Source organism: Schistocerca piceifrons, chromosome 8 (genome assembly GCF_021461385.2).
Source record: "Schistocerca piceifrons isolate TAMUIC-IGC-003096 chromosome 8, iqSchPice1.1, whole genome shotgun sequence".
In the NCBI taxonomy this organism is placed as follows: Eukaryota; Metazoa; Arthropoda; class Insecta; order Orthoptera; family Acrididae; genus Schistocerca; species Schistocerca piceifrons.
The window spans coordinates 416,235,028-416,251,233 of NC_060145.1; the positions used below are offsets into that span (position 1 = coordinate 416,235,028).

The 16,206-nt window shown below is 41.4% G+C and overlaps 1 protein-coding gene across 1 annotated transcript in view; it reads left to right on the top strand.

The window, feature by feature from the left end:
- The first annotated feature begins 9,694 nt into the window (after nucleotides 1-9,694).
- The window catches only part of LOC124711217 (indole-3-acetaldehyde oxidase-like), a 243,070-nt gene continuing 236,558 nt past the window's right edge, over nucleotides 9,695-16,206 (top strand). The window contains exon 1 of the mRNA XM_047241173.1: nucleotides 9,695-9,796. Coding sequence (XP_047097129.1) covers nucleotides 9,774-9,796 — 23 coding nt within the window. The 5' untranslated portion in view covers nucleotides 9,695-9,773. The remainder of the gene's footprint in view (nucleotides 9,797-16,206) is intronic.

Below are 16,206 nucleotides of genomic sequence, written 5' to 3' on the forward strand. Positions count from 1 at the left end.
GTGGTGAAAGTTTCGTGGACTGAGAAGAAACCAGGAGAGTGAAGCGGAACGTTAAGTCCAGTCATCCAGCCTGTGACCGGAGGGAGTCCAGCCGTGATGCTTGCGCTGTGTCCTTGTTGAGAACTAATTGAAGTCAGCTCGTTCACAAAAGCAGCCTTATTGCATTCTTCTTAGAATTCAGTATTATTTGGTTGACCGAAATAAACGTGCCGCGAGTGTGTTTGTGATATCAGCGAGTGCAGAAGAGGATGAGAAAATCGACGAACATATAAAGAAAAGCCGCGCGACTTGGCGGTCGTACGAGGTTAGTAAAGCAGTTAAACTATTGTACTTAGCCACGAGGAGGGAACCCCTACAACTACAGTCGTTAATATATCTTGTTGCGACCATGGAAGCATATTTCAGGTTTTTATTCCTATCGTCTTGAGTCACTCAACAATTAGAACCAGTATTTGCCAGGCTTAACTATATTTCTTTGTACTAAATAGAGGGCACAACATCATGGCGAAGACCTAGCTAAACTCCGTGATGCCACTTATGGATGGAGAATTCAGGTTATTGACTGCTCTGAACAAATAGTCTGACGTGTTTGCGCAAAATTATTTCACTCTATTCATAGCATTTCAAAAAGTAAGTTGAATACGTACAAAATGGTCGTAAGTGTACTGGGTTAGTGAAGAACATCAGAAAAGAATGCAACGTTTCAGAGAAAGTTTTACGGAATAAAATTGAAAAAAAAAAATCGCTTGAAGTCTGACACAGTCCGTCTTGCACAAAGTCAGGACCATTATTTGAATTGGTATCGTCGTCATCCTCACCGGCATTGTTAACAAAATCTTGCTTCAAATCACGGAAAATTTCGTCGTCTGTAAGAAAACTTGAAGCCGTGTATTTCGCTTCTTTACGTACTCAACGAATAGCTACCGGTGTCCAGCAGCTTGGGTTGGGTTGTTTTCAGGGAATAGACCAAACTACAAGATCATCGGTCTCGTCGGATTAGGGAAGGAAGTCAGCCGTGCCCTTTCAAAGGAACCATCCCTGCATTTGCCTGGAGCGATTTAGGGAAATCGCGGAAAACCTGTATCAGGATGGCCGGACGCGGGATTGAACCGTCGTCCTCCCGAATGCGAGTCCAGTGTGCTAACCACTGCACCACCTCGCTTGGTCCCAGCAGCTTGATTTCATATTAAAAATGGCTTTTTAGAAACTACATGTCCGCAACACAATGAAGACCAATCGAGCCCGTCAATATACATGATTTCGTATATAAAAACGAGAAAAATTTAAACCTTGTCATATGTCGAGATCGGCAGTCTACCTAAATTTTCGCTTCCCGTCAATAGACGGGATTGGTAGTCAGTGTTAATAACAGCAATAGCACTTACATTTAAGAGTATTATGCCATACGAGACACCAACACAAATGTTCAATAAAAAATTTTAATGTCATTTTTCTTCTACTCATTTTGCTGGATTACACAGCCTTAATTTAACTTCGTATTTCTTATTAGAGATGTTTACCGTATGTGAGGTTGATCATATCTATAATACTCATTCTCGAATCCATGATTTTTCTGTTTGGTATTTATACTATAACAGCCGATTGGTACGAGGCACATACGCGAGTAAGTTGTCAGCACTGGAAGACAAACGAGAAAACATTCCCCCTGTGATACCCCTATAACCCTACAGTAGCCGCGCTACTTACCCCTCCACCCATGGGGTAAGCGGTCAACTTTACTTAGATCACGGCCGAAGTCACCAACGTCAATTAAAATTAAGCATATCTTAAAATACTGCTGTCTCTGTAAGTATTTATGTTCGTTACTGCGCAGGAAAACTACACTCTCAAGAAGCTCTTAACGTTAACAGACGTTTGTGGATCCGGCTGTTAATTGTTACATGCATATCATTATAGAACAGAACAGCAGCCGGCACAAACACTTGACTGAGGCCGCAGCAGTTTGACGACCACTGTCTTTATGGGTATACTAAGGAAGCATTCTAAATTTGCTCAGTAATTACTTAAAGCACTGAAACATAAATTTTTGTCGAAGCTGATAGGCAATCTGCAACTGGAATTAGGTGACTGGGTGACCCTTTTGTAATATGTACAGCGTAAGAGCGCTGTAATAAATGTCTGATAGGCTTCCCGCGGAATCGCAGTTTAAAGGGGGGGATTCGGATTTTACACGTAAAAAATGCGTTTTTCTGGAAGGTTTCTTGAAGCGCATCACTTCCCTACTTTAAACTTGTACGAATCGGTTCAAACTTTACACGAAAATAGATAAATGGATAAAGTCAAAACGAAATTTTCTTATCAATAGTATTTGTCCGTTGTCGAGATACGATGTTTTAAATAGGAGCTAAATGTACCACGTGTCCGCCCCTCGTGGTCTCGCGGTAGCGTTCTCGCTTCCCGAGCACGGGGTCCCGGGTTCGATTCCCGGCGGGGTCAGGGATTTTTCCTGCCTCGAGATGACTGGGTGTTGTTGCGTCGTCATCATCATTCATCCCCATTACGGTCGCAGGAAGGCAACGGCAAACCACCTCCGTTAGGACCTTGCCTAGTAAGGCGGTGCGGGTCTCCCGCATCGTTCCCCTAAGCTCTGTAAAGAAGCATGGGACTTCATTTTTTTTCAAATGTACCACGTAAAATTCGTTCTTATGTGAACTGAATGCGCGGAAACGGCCTAAAGTGAATCAAATGAATTTAAAAAATGCATTCTTACGTTAAACTGAAAACTCGCTTTCAAAAACCTAGCTTCACTCAGATTTTACGTGCGTAATAAAAGTTTTTTTGTGAGCTTCTTTACGCACCGCATTCTGTGTTTCATACTTTTGCGAATCTGTTCAAATCTGGTACGAAGGGAGACAAATAAATGTAATTAGTAGTTGTCCTGTTGTGTGCGTGGAAGCTTTATCCGTTGCCACGGTGTAAACAACGTCGTTCGAAAGACAGTAAATAACATATACACTATCAGTCGTTGCCAGACTCAACAAAAATCTACATCGGTCGGAACGTAATGGCAGTCTAATGTCAAAATTATGGCAGAGTGAAATTTGGGAGCCAGAATGAAAAACAGGAAGACTCCCAGAGTGGTGATGCATGTGTCCTAAACTTAAATGACACGCTGTGTCATACTGCACGGCATAACAAATATCATGTTGGATTACATGATGGCTCAAAATGGCTCTGAGCACTATGGGACTTAACATCTGTGGTCATCAGTCCCCTAGAACTACTTAAACCTAACTAACCTAAGGACATCACACACATCCATGCCCGAGGCAGGATTCGAACCTGCGACCGTAGCAGTCCCGCGGTTCCGGACTGAGCGCTTAGAACCGCTAGACCACCGCGGCCGGCCAGGATTACATGATAGCATGCGTCATGATGTTAACATAACATCATGTATCGTGTTACTTTACTTGACTCGATCGATGAGTACTGATACTAACAAGTAAAAAAGCGCGAATATGTCAAGATGTTTTGATTTAAATGTGTTTCAAGCTGCCAAAGACGTCGATAAGCTAGTTGCCTTCTTTTACACACCTAACTCTGTCCATCACATATTCGCCTTTTTTGTGCTATGATAGGAGCGTTTTTAAGTCTGGTGTAGATAGAAGTCTGTCATGACTTGTGGAAACGGAGTAATTAGGGAACAACCATACATGTGCTTTTCGGTGAGAACACAGCTGCAATCACACAACAAACAGCGGCTCTACTTTTTCTCTCATCAGTATTGTCACTCGTCACGAACACGGTACAAAGCGCCAGACCTGAGAGAGTTCAGACGGGAACTGAAGTGGAAAATGAAGACAACCAACACAGATTCAGTTAATTTGAATTTTAGTTAATAAGTCCAATAGCATTTAACGCCACCTAACTCCCACAGATGGTTATTTAACACGTGCTGTGTCGCTAAACAGTACTATACATGATACAAATGTACACGTTAATTGACGAGATCAAGTGTGTCGAGATTTTAAATGTAGTATTTCTTCGTAGCGATCAACAGAGTGTCACAGGAAGAAAGATCAGCATTCAGGAATGTCACAGGAGCGATCATTCGAAGCGAAAATATCTAGTAAAAATGGGCTCTAAATGCGCACTTCATTTTCGGTACTCTGAAACAAATCTCTTTGATTTGCAGACTTTCAGACTTGTTTTAAGTATGGACCAAAACAAGAAAAAGAGTCCAGTAAATATGGGCTCTAAAGTACATACCTTAAGAGCTATGAGCACTTGTTCATCGTCGCTAACGTAAAACACATCTCTTCCACTGAACAAATGCTTTGTCTTCATTTTTCCCTTCAGTTCCGGTCTGAGCTCTCTCAGGTCTGGCGCTTTGTGCAGTGTTCGTGACGATAAAATGACAATATTGATGAGAGAAAAAGTAGAGCCATTGTTTGTTGTGTGATGGCATCTGTGTTGCTTCTTTCTCACCGAGAAGCACATGTATGGTTGTTCATTTTCTAATTACCACATTTCCACCAGTCATGACAGACTTCTATCTACACCAGACTTAAAAATGGTACTATCACAGCACAAAAAAGGCGAATATGTCATGGAGAGAGTTAGGTATGTAAAAGAAGACAACTAGCTTTTCGACATCTCTGGCAGCTTGAAAGACACTTAAAATGCTGATAGTTTTTAACGAGTTTATTTTAGAACCCATGTGTAGTGGACTTTCTGCTTCGAATGATCGTTTCTCTAATAATCTTGAATGCTGAAAATTCGTCTCGGGACACCCTGTGTACAATGTGTTATTCAATTGCTCTGAGCACTATGGGACTTAACATCTTAGGTCATCAGTCCCCTAGAACTTAGAACTACTTAAACCTAACTAACCCAAGGACATCAAACACATCCATGCCTGAGGCAGGATTCGAACCTGCGACCGTAGCGGTCGCACGGTTCCAGACTGTACCGCCTAGAAGCGCTCGGCCACTCCGGCCGGCTATAGAAAAATGATATTTTCTTTCTTCGCGTTGTCAACTCTCCTCTTTCACGTCTTGAACAGCTGATCGTACAAATGTCCCTTGTGGTACGGCGCGCAGTAGTGCATACGAATGGCTCCTACCACTGTTTTTTGGGACGAGTAATTTATATTCTAAGCTCATTATCTTGCTGTTCTGGGTGTTCCAGATATAACCCGTGGTCTAGGGGTAGCGTCTTTGATTCATAATCAAAACGTCTTGGGTCCCGGGTTCGATCCCCGCCACTGCCTAAATTTTGATAAATAATCAGCATTGGCGGTCGAAGACTTCCGGCATAAGAAGTCAGCCTCATTCTGCCAACGGCCTTGTCAAAGAGGGCGGAGGAGCGGATAGAGGTTCAGGGCACTCTCTTGTCCTAGGGGTGGGAAATTGCCCCTAAAGGCGGAAGAATCAGCAATGATCAACGACATGAGGATGCAGAAGGCAATGGAAACCACTGCATTAAAGACACGTAACGTGTATCCACAGGACATGTGGCCTGTAATTGAAGAAGTGTCATGATGATCTCTCCATTGGCAAAAGATTCCGGAATAGTCCCCCATTCGGATCTTCCGGAGGGGGCTGCCCAGGGGGAGGTTACCATGAGAAAAAGATTGAATGATCAACGAAAGGATAACGTTCTACGAGTCGGAGCGTGGAATGTCAGAAGCTTGAACGTGGTAGGAAAACTAGAAAATCTGAAAAGGGAAATGCAAAGGCTCAATCTAGATATAGTAGGGGTCAGTGAAGTGAAGTGGAAGGAAGACGAGGATTTCTGGTCAGATGAGTATCAGGTAATATCAACAGCAGCAGAAAATGCTATAACAGGTGTAGGATTCGTTATGAATAGGAAGGTAGGGCAGAGGGTGTGTTACTGTGAACAGTTCAGTGACCGGGTTGTTCTAATCAGAATCGACAGCAGACCAACACCGACAACGATAGTTTAGGTATACATGCCGACGTCGCAAGCTGAAGATGAACAGATAGAGAAAGTGTATGAGGATATTGAAAGGGTAATGCAGTATGTAAAGGGGGACGAAAATCTAATAGTCATGGGCGACTGGAATGCAGTTGTAGGGGAAGGAGTAGAAGAAAAGGTTACAGGAGAATATGGGCTTGGGACAAGGAATGAAAGAGAAGAAAGACTAATTGAGTTCTGTAACAAGTTTCAGCTAGTAATAGCGAATACCCTGTTCAAGAATCACAAGAGGAGGAGGTATACTTGGAAAAGGCCGGGAGATACGGAAAGATTTCAATTAGATTACATCATGGTCAGACAGAGATTCCGAAATCAGATTTTGGATTGTAAGGCGTACCCAGGAGCAGATATAGACTCAGACCACAATATAGTAGTGATGAAGAGTAGGCTGAAGTTCAAGACATTAGTCAGGAAGAATCAATACGCAAAGAAGTGGGATACGGAAGTTCTAAGGAATGGCGAGATACGTTTGAAGTTCTCTAACGCTATAGATACAGCAATAAGGAATAGCGCAGTAGGCAGTACAGTTGAAGAGGAATGGACATCTCTAAAAAGGGCCATCACAGAAGTTGGGAAGGAAAACATAGGTACAAAGAAGGTAGCTGCGAAGAAACCATGGGTAACAGAAGAAATACTTCAGTTGATTGATGAAAGGAGGAAGTACAAACATGTTCCGGGAAAATCAGGAATACAGAAATACAAATAGGAAGTGCAGGGAAGCTAAGACGAAATGGCTGCAGGAACAATGTGAAGACATCGAAAAAGATATGATTGTCGGAAGGACAGACTCAGCATACAGGAAAGTCAAAACAACCTTTGGTGACATTAAAAGCAACGGTGGTAACATTAAGAGTGCAACCGGAATTTCACTGTTAAATGCAGAGGAGAGAGCAGATAGGTGGAAATAATACATTGAAAGCCTCTATGAGGGTGAAGATTTGTCTGATGTGATAGAAGAAGAAACAGGAGTCGATTTAGAAGCGATAGGGGATCCAGTATTAGAATCGGAATTTAAAAGAACTTTGGAGGAATTACGGTCAAATAAGGCAGAAGGGATAGATAACATTCCATTAGAATTTCTAAAATCATTGGGAGAAGTGGCAACAAAACGACTATTCACGTTGGTGTGTAGAATATATGACTCTGGCGATATACCATCTGACTTTCGGAAAAGCATCATCCACACAATTCCGAAGACGGCAAGAGCTGACAAGTGCGAGAATTATCGCACAATCAGCTTAACAGCTCATGCATCGAAGCTGCTTACAAGAATAACATACGGAAGAATGGAAAAGAAAATTGAGAATGCGCTAGGTGACGATCAGTTTGGCTTTAGGAAAAGTAAAGGGACGAGAGAGGCAATTCTGACGTTACGGCTAATAATGGAAGCAAGGCTAAAGAAAAATCAAGACACTTTCATAGGATTTGCCGACCTGAAAAAAGCGTTCGACAATATAAAATGGTGCAAGCTGTTCGAGATTCTGAAAAAAGTAGGGGTAAGCTATAGGGAGAGACGGGTCATATACAATATGTACAACAACCAAGAGGGAATAATAAGAGTGGACGATCAAGAAGGAAGTGCTCGTATTAAGAAGGGTGTAAGACAAGGCTGTAACCTTTCGCCCCTACTCTTCAATCTGTACATCGAGGAACCAATTATAGAAATAAAAGAAAGGTTCAGGAGTGGAATTAAAATACAAGGTGAAAGGATATCAATGATACGATTCGCTGATGACATTGCTATCCTGAGTGAAAGTGAAGAAGAATTAAATGATCTGCTGAACGGAATGAACAGTCTAATGAGTACACAGTATGGTTTGAGATAAATCGGGGAAAGACGAAGATAATGAGAAGTAGTAGAAATGAGAACAGCGAGAAACTTAACATCTGGATTGATGGTCACGAAGTCAATGAAGTTAAGGAATTCTGCTACCTAGGCAGTAAAATAACCAATGACGGACGGAGCAAGGAGGACATCAAAAGCAGACTCGCTATGGCAAAAAAGGCATTTCTGGCCAAGAGAAGTCTAATAATATCAAATACCGGCCTTAATTTGAGGAAGAAATTTCTGAGGATGTACGTCTGGAGTACAGCATTGTATGGTAGTGAAACATAGACTGTGGGAAAACCGGAACAGAAGGGAATCGAAGCATTTGAGATGTGGTACTATAGACGAATGTTGAAGATTAGGTGGACTGATGAGGTAAGGAATGAAGAGGTTCTACACAGAATCAGAGAGGAAAGGAATATGTGGAAAACACTGATAAGGAGAAGGGACAGGATGATAGGACATCTGCTAAGACATGAGGGAATGACTTCCATGGTACTAGAGGTAGCTGTAGAGGGCAAAAACTGTAGAGAAGACAGAGATTCGAATACGTCAAGCAAATAATTGAGGACGTAGGTTGCAAGTGCTACTCTGAGATGAAGAGGTTAGCACAGGAAAGGAATTCGTGGCGGCGGCATCAAACCAGTCATTAGACTGATGACAAAAAAATACCATGATAATTGAAGCCAGCAATTCCATGCACAATTAAATCTTAAAATTTGCATGCATTCATGCACCTTCACATGATCGCACACTTAGAGGAAACACATGCAATGTCAAAATTCAGTAATTTGTTGTGATGCATGTTATTTTCCTTTAAAACAATGTACAACAAGCAAATTCTCCACTGACTTGGGGTATCTCGGCATGCTGGTCCGCTGTGATAGCAACTCTGGATTCGGGAGGCGACGTGGCTCGAATCCATCCGCCAGAAACCTTGAAAATGAATTTCTGTAGCTTCCCATTTTCAATTTCGGCAATGCCGCGGTTGGTCCCTTATTACAGGCCACAACCAATTCCTTCCGAATATCTTTCTTTCCAAAAAGATTCCAGTTCCCTTAAAGAGGCATCCGCTCTGCATAAATGAAAAGGCGAGCTGAACATCTCTCTGGATATCCCCGGCGCTAAAAGCGGTATGACAAATAAATAATAATCAAAATTTTCCTCATTTAAACTCATGTATTCATCTGCTGGGACATTCTTTAAGGCAGAAAATGATATTTTTCACACTGCAAAAAGTGAGAGATGTATACTTGAATGAGGAACCTGGGCAAAGTGTAAGATTGAATAATTCCGGTTTCTTTTGCATTTTCGCCACCAAGAATTGTTTTAACTTCTCTGTCGAACACAGAGTTCTTCGTTCCAAAAGCCCTGCCAGTAATAATCATGGTGTACTAAAAAATTTGCGCTCGTCCTTGTGTGATCACTTCCTCAGCTCAAGTCCAAACTGAAAGAAGATAAGTGCAAAATGATCTTGGAGTGTGAAGGGAGATTGGAACACTTCTGCTTCTTAGTGGTTTGCCAAAATGCGAGACTCCTAAGCAAGGAAATTGTATCTCCGCTTGGTGAAAACTCCGAGATCACTGTGGAATAAAATGGTGTATCGTTCTCTATGGAAATAAATGAATAGGATGAGTCTTTTTAAGATTCTCTTTGACAGACGGACCCCCTCCCCCTCCTCTCGGCTTTGACAAAATCCTGGCCACCTCCTTGACGATAGGGAGCTACAAGCATGGAACAAGAAGTAAGCTGCGGAGATCCACTAGAAAATAGCCAACCTCTAACGAGGGCGCACAGACACACAAATAAGTGATGACGTGATATTTTACTATTTGCTGTGCATTTCAGGTTAGTGGTGGGAGCAGCCGTGCGAGGGACGCTGAATACCTTACGAGAGGAGGGGACGACTTCTCAATATAAGGCCCGCCCCTCCACACGCTCCAGAGAGACCAACCAGCGCTCGTTAGCGGCACAGTCTGACGTCATGGGTCTCACCGGCAGCAGAGAGTGAGTACCAGGAAACACTACCGAGCCGCGCCTTCTGCTCGTTAGCTTTGCTGCCTAGTGTATTTCTAAAAATGCAACTGTAAAAGATTTTCTGCAAACGCAGTAACAAAGAGGAAATATTCTAGATCACTACAGGCCTACTCAGGGCCGGTTCGAAACATTTTTCCACACGAGTGACATATCATTAGCCGTCCCCTCCCCCATTCCCTCCCTCCCTCTCTTATGCATTAACGGTAGCGCCTTGTGCTCTTTCTGAGACCATTAAAAATAAATCCAGTGACCGTGGAAGCAGATTGTTTTCGAGACTAATTATGATTCACCCTGTGCACAAATCTGAACTGTCGGACGGCAGATGTATTGTGGCGAAGGTGTCAGCCGATATTATCGGACGGACTCGGGCGATCGCGTCTGTCGACCGTTGCAGGTGCCACTGTAAACACAGCCTTAGGCTTCATGGAGGCCATCTCTTACCCTCTCCCTTGGCATTCGCGGGAGTCTCCTACCTGGGGGGATGGAATCCAGGAGCTTCCGTGGCCACCTGTCCCATCCGGGCTCACGACCAGTCCACTGCATTAGCTTGCTTCTCACGATTCATCCCGGTACAGTTCATCCCCCTCATGGTGGTGTCTTACCCTCCATTCATCCGAGTTTGAGCCCGACATCGGACTAAAGATCTTCCGCGGCACTTTGAGAAGTTTAAGAAAGTACTGCTTCCGGATGCTCCGCATCTCGCAGCCATATACTACCATAGGTTGGATCAGCGTCTTCTATACACGAGTCCTGAATCGTCTCTGGACAGCAGCAGTTGTGTTAGGCTGTAGGAGGGTTGATTTCATGCATCGATCCTGGCACTGATCTCCGCTTCGCATGACGAGTTATCGGTGGAAAAGCACTCCTAGGTATTTAAAATCGCGGGCTCTGCGTTAGGAGCGGCCTCCCGCCCCCACTGACTCCAATTATCCAGTATCTTGACCCTTGTCGACGAGCCAGAAAGAGGTAATCCGTTTTGGCTTCATTTATGAGCAGCCCAAATTTACTGACTGCCATCTCCAGTGCCCTGCTCGTTTGTTTCAGCTTCTCTTCAGTTTTGCTGCGTAGACAGATACCATTTGCATAGGCTAAACATGTCTAAGTCTTCCCTTCGATCTACTTGTAAATTCTTTCGAAATTCTCTTTAAAGGTCACGTGTATGATAGTTTCAAGGGAAAAACTGAACAGCAAAATATATGTCCAAATTTTGATTCCATTCGACCCTGTTTTCGCGACGCTACTGATAACCTTAGCATATCCAATTTGATGTTATTTAACTCCTGTTGTAGCTCCATTAAACTTTTGCCGAATCTAAAATTTCTGCAGTTTGTCGCCGAAAGAAAATTACGTGAATCAATTAGTTTCCTAAAGGTCCATGTTATTGTTATTAGAAATTCTTGTACCGAGATGCAGGCGCTGGAGTAACTGAGGGTGCTCCTGTGGTCTGAAGCCATTCAATGACATGAAGATCATCCACAACCAGATTTTTAGAATTTTTTTATATTTATGGTACATGACGCGCATGACACATATAAATAACACAAAGCAGATAGATTCAACTCTAAAAAATTCTTTAGAAAATAGACTTCGAAGTTAAGATCATTTTCAGAAGCGGCTGGATGGCTCACTCGGAAATTCTGAAGAATGGTAAACGGGTAACCAATGAATCGCTGGTTCCAATCTCACTACGGTGTCTCTGTTTCATATTTTGCTCTGTTCGAATATCTACTTCTTTTAAACGTATAATTTAACAAATATATAATAATTAACGCATCTTTAATCACCTTTCTTCTTCTTTCTAATAACATATTGTATGCATTGTAACATAAATCCTTAATTATCGATATGTTATAAAAGAATTTTTAAATTTTTTAAAATTAAAAACTTATTAACAAATTTTTGTAAATTAAGAATTTTTATTTGCAATGAAAAGTGAAAGTTTGCATGCAAAATGTAATTTGGAAGATGATACGTGTTTTTCATAAAAAAATGACAACATATATGTTAACTGGAAAATATTTTGTGAATTTTATGTATACGTGATATAGGTATTCGAACTGAACGAATGAAATGAAACAAAAAAAGACCATAGCAAGAGTTAGGAAGAGTCGAACCAGTGATTCATTGATTATCCGATTACCATTCCCCAAGGCTACACAGTGAGTCATACATCTAGTCGTTAAAACTATCTTCATTTTAGTGATTAAAATTTCCTCGGACAAGTTTAAAGTTGATTTTCTCTAGAATTTTTGAGAGTTGTATCATACGGCTTTGGATGGTCAATACTCTAGTTCTGAAATTGATGTACCATAAATGTAAAAAATAATAAAAATAAGATCATCGTGTGGTCTGCTTGTGAGTACCCTAGTTCCACCATTCCCAATACTCTTTTATCCGGGTCGTAATACCGACATCCCAGGAACTCGAACGTAGCAAACCAGGGAAGAAGCGGCGGGACCGAAGTGGTGGTTAGATAAGTCCCTACCAATTGCGCAGGCACATAAGGGGCACAAAAACTGACAAAGAAACTAGAACGAAACAAGGCTTATGAATTAACCGGTAGAGGTACGTAAGTTCTCCCTTCCCTCGTGTTCCTGTCTTCTGTCTATGAGAAGAAGCCTTTTGCTCGGTCAGCGACTTAAACGCATACCGTGTCACAGTGCCAGTTCTACAATGTCGCTTCTTCCCAGTAGCTTCTTAAAAGAGATGAGCAACATCTTGAAAGATGAAGTTTCAGCGAACAGAAAATGTTAAAAAGATGTGTCAGGTCGAACACGGGTGAATGACTGTCAAATTTACCTGTCTTATCAACTAATTACGTTATAGCTGCTAAACTTGACTTTAGTGACATAATCAAAGAATTTGATCCATTCCGAGCACGGAAATGCAAAGTAAAATTATGATAAAAAGACACTTCTTAGAAAGTGACATTTTCTCGACTCTTAATTATAGCACTTTCCCTTTCATTTCTCATTATTATTTTATGCAATGCTAATAATTTATGAAGACCAAATAAAATCTGTTCTTTATTACACGCCATGTTCAAACCAATGAACAGTAAAATATAGATTTTGTTTTATTTTCAATTTTTATAAAGTTCATACAATTTGTAATTTATTGATCAAAATGATACATGAAGCTGTCGTGTGCAGTATTTATCGTCAATGTCCCAGAAGGAATAATCAGTATTCGGGGATATGGTAGGAACGCTTAATCGAACTAGACAGAATAGGCGTAGAAAGAACACTGTCGAAGTCCCTTAGCTCTTCAATGGATGAGTTATTGGAATATGTGGTAAAGTGTAGTTACGTACACAAAGAAGAAATAGCACAGGAGAAACAAAAGTAAGTGACAGGTGATATTGTTGGCTGGGTTATCCCGAAGGATAGGTTCAGTCACCTAATCGGAAACTATTTTCTTCTTTCCTCACAGTGAGTGAGGGTTCCATCTTTTGAGTATCTGTTGAGTATAATAGAAATGTGCTTAGGATGGTGGTAAGACTGGGAGAAAATGGACAGCGTGAAGCCCAGCCTGCTATTTTTGAACAGCACTAAGCGGGCTACCGAGTTTAACATCCCCAGCCGGTGATCACCATAGACGATGTCTCATGCCCTCACTCCGTGAGACGCCGTGAAATGGTGAGGAATTTAACACAGAAGATTGGCGCAAAATCTGTCGATCAGGAACTTCACGTCTCCTCGCTAACCGGCCCAATGGTTGTGGTGAAAGTGTCTTCCACCACCACGATTCGAATCAGCCAAACTAAACCAGAGTAACAACTTTATACTTCTCATCAAAACGCCTATATACATGATGAGCAACCCCAGAAAATATTTCATGCGCCTTAAGACAGACAAGCCAGCTTACATATACGCATGTGAGGCAGATGAAGTAAGTTGGGTTGCATACCTCTAAGGTGCATGAAGTATTTTCTGGGTTAGTTTTATTTTTCCAATCCTCTGCGCAGCAGTGGCTATCGATATAAAGGAAACAAAGATTTTTGGGAGACATGCAGAATATTTGAATCCTTTAAATAATATAGTTACGAGGAGTGTAATATTGTCAATAGATAATCTTATCTGCATCTATATTAATATTTAAAGAAGAAACGTTTGATAAGTTCTTCAAATTTTTACACAATACTCTGATTAACATTCGAACGGAAATAGGCTATATATTTTTGTAAATAACAACGTACATCTTTCGTGTTAAGACTGACTGTAATAAAAAAGTGCTGCGCTGTGAAAATGTACGGTTTAGTTCTCTTTCTCGCGCTTAGTTTTAACTTCTACTGCAGGGCATTTAAACCATTAGACAAATTGTTCCTGCTACATATTATTGTTCTTCAGATTTATAACTTTAAACAAATATTGTGTACACAACAATGTGCTGTTTCTTTCCTTCTTCGTAGTCGGTTTTAACTGAAAACAGGAAAGTATATTTATAGGTTGTGATTAGAATGCTACGACACAGACTGAATCATGCAAAACTTTGTAATGATACACATTCGCAGATTAAAACTACGCGGAGTAATGTCAATGAAGCCAGTACCCTTCCAGCAGCTAGAGAGGTCGATCACCCCCTCATTTTAGTTAAGTTCATTTCCTAGTCAATGTTTCATTGGCAATAGCAGTAAACAAAGCTTGAGACTAGATATTGAAATACGCTGGAATTGATTTAGGATAAGAGTGGGCAGTTGAACGTTGCCCTTCCACGAAATGATAGTTCAGAAAACCTGTTCATACTCTTACCACACAGTATTGAAACAAAACGAAAAATGTTGTACGTTCTAAAGTATGGTAACTGTACTGTGTACAAAAAAATTAAAAAAAAACTAAAAGCAATAAGTCATTTTCATTCATATTCTATATGATTTATTATAATTTCGTCTACCATACAATCAGTGGGCGAAGTCGCGCCGAGGAGCCGAAATTTTCGTCGTCAAACAATTGACTGGGATAACCCTCATTAGGACATATATCCAATTGCCACACATATTTAGCAGCTGCGAAGCACTGCGGGGTTTGCTAGTAGGAATAGTGGAAGGGGCAGTCTAATGAAAACGAAACACACGTAAAAAAGTAAGTAACTGTTTACTGTTTCAAAAGTGATCGCCCTAACTGTTATTACATTTATCACGCAGTGACACAAGACAGTCAGTGACTTCCTGAAAAAATGTTTGTGGTTGCATACAGAACCTTGACTGAAGCCCGGTGTGCATTTCTTCGTCCGACGCAAATCGACGGCCGCGAATGTCTTTCTTCATGTGTCGGAAAATATGAAACCTACATGAAGAGAGACTGGGACTGCACGGAGGATGTTACATGGCAGCTTATTCCCAAACTGTCACGCAACATATGTACATTGGGCATCCACTTGACCCGTTGAGCCACACCCTGCGCACTTGCGGGGCTGTCCTTCACTGTAACCAAAAACATTAATGTAAAGTGGAATATGTTTCTGTAGGTCTACTTTTAGTTGTCTGATGCCATTCAGTACGGGTAACTTATGAGTTCCACCGCTTTTCTGGAATATTACTGGTCACTTCCGTGTAAGACGATATTCCTGCAATAGTGGCTTCGAATGGAAATTAAATAATCCGCGTTCTTCTTACACCAAAACTGGCATGGGTAACACTAATTGCAATAACGTTTCCGTCAGAATGTTTGAATTTACAAATTTCACCACTATATTCGACAGTTCTACCATAAAGGTCGGTATTTATCAGTCTGACATTCACAACACTACTCACGATTGACGTGTGGATACTGTAAGGCGTCAACCGATCCACATGGTCTGGACCGACCTATAGTCATATCGCTTCCCATGGGTTCATGCGGTTTAATAGCAACTGGAGCGCAACAGATTAATGATAGGAAATGGATGGCTTTAGCAAATATAAGACATGGGCGTTGCACCTCAAAGCAGATAATAAAAACTGGATCATCTATGAAATGAAATAATGGCCCATATAAATCCCAAAATATTTTAAATTTCACTCCTAACACATATATGAATAATCACAGAATTTGCTCAAGGTTGAAAAATACATAGAACTCGAAAAGTAAAAGTTGCTGAACATGAAATAGTTACGATCTAAAATCTAGATGACCTCCTAAAAATCGGTTAGGCGAACAGAAAAGACTGGCCTCTTACAAATCAGTTACGGAAAGACAAATCTGATCGCTTTACTGCGCCAGAGGAATGGAAATCTACTACTACATGCAAACTACATCACTGACAGAGACGTGAATCAATCCTCAGCGTCTCAAGAAAACTGCAAGATTGTTGGAATCCGTTTGACCTTAATAATGAGCCTGCAAACGATCGGCAAGCCTCGTACCCTGCAAACTGCGCAGTAGGAAGTTACGAGTGCCATG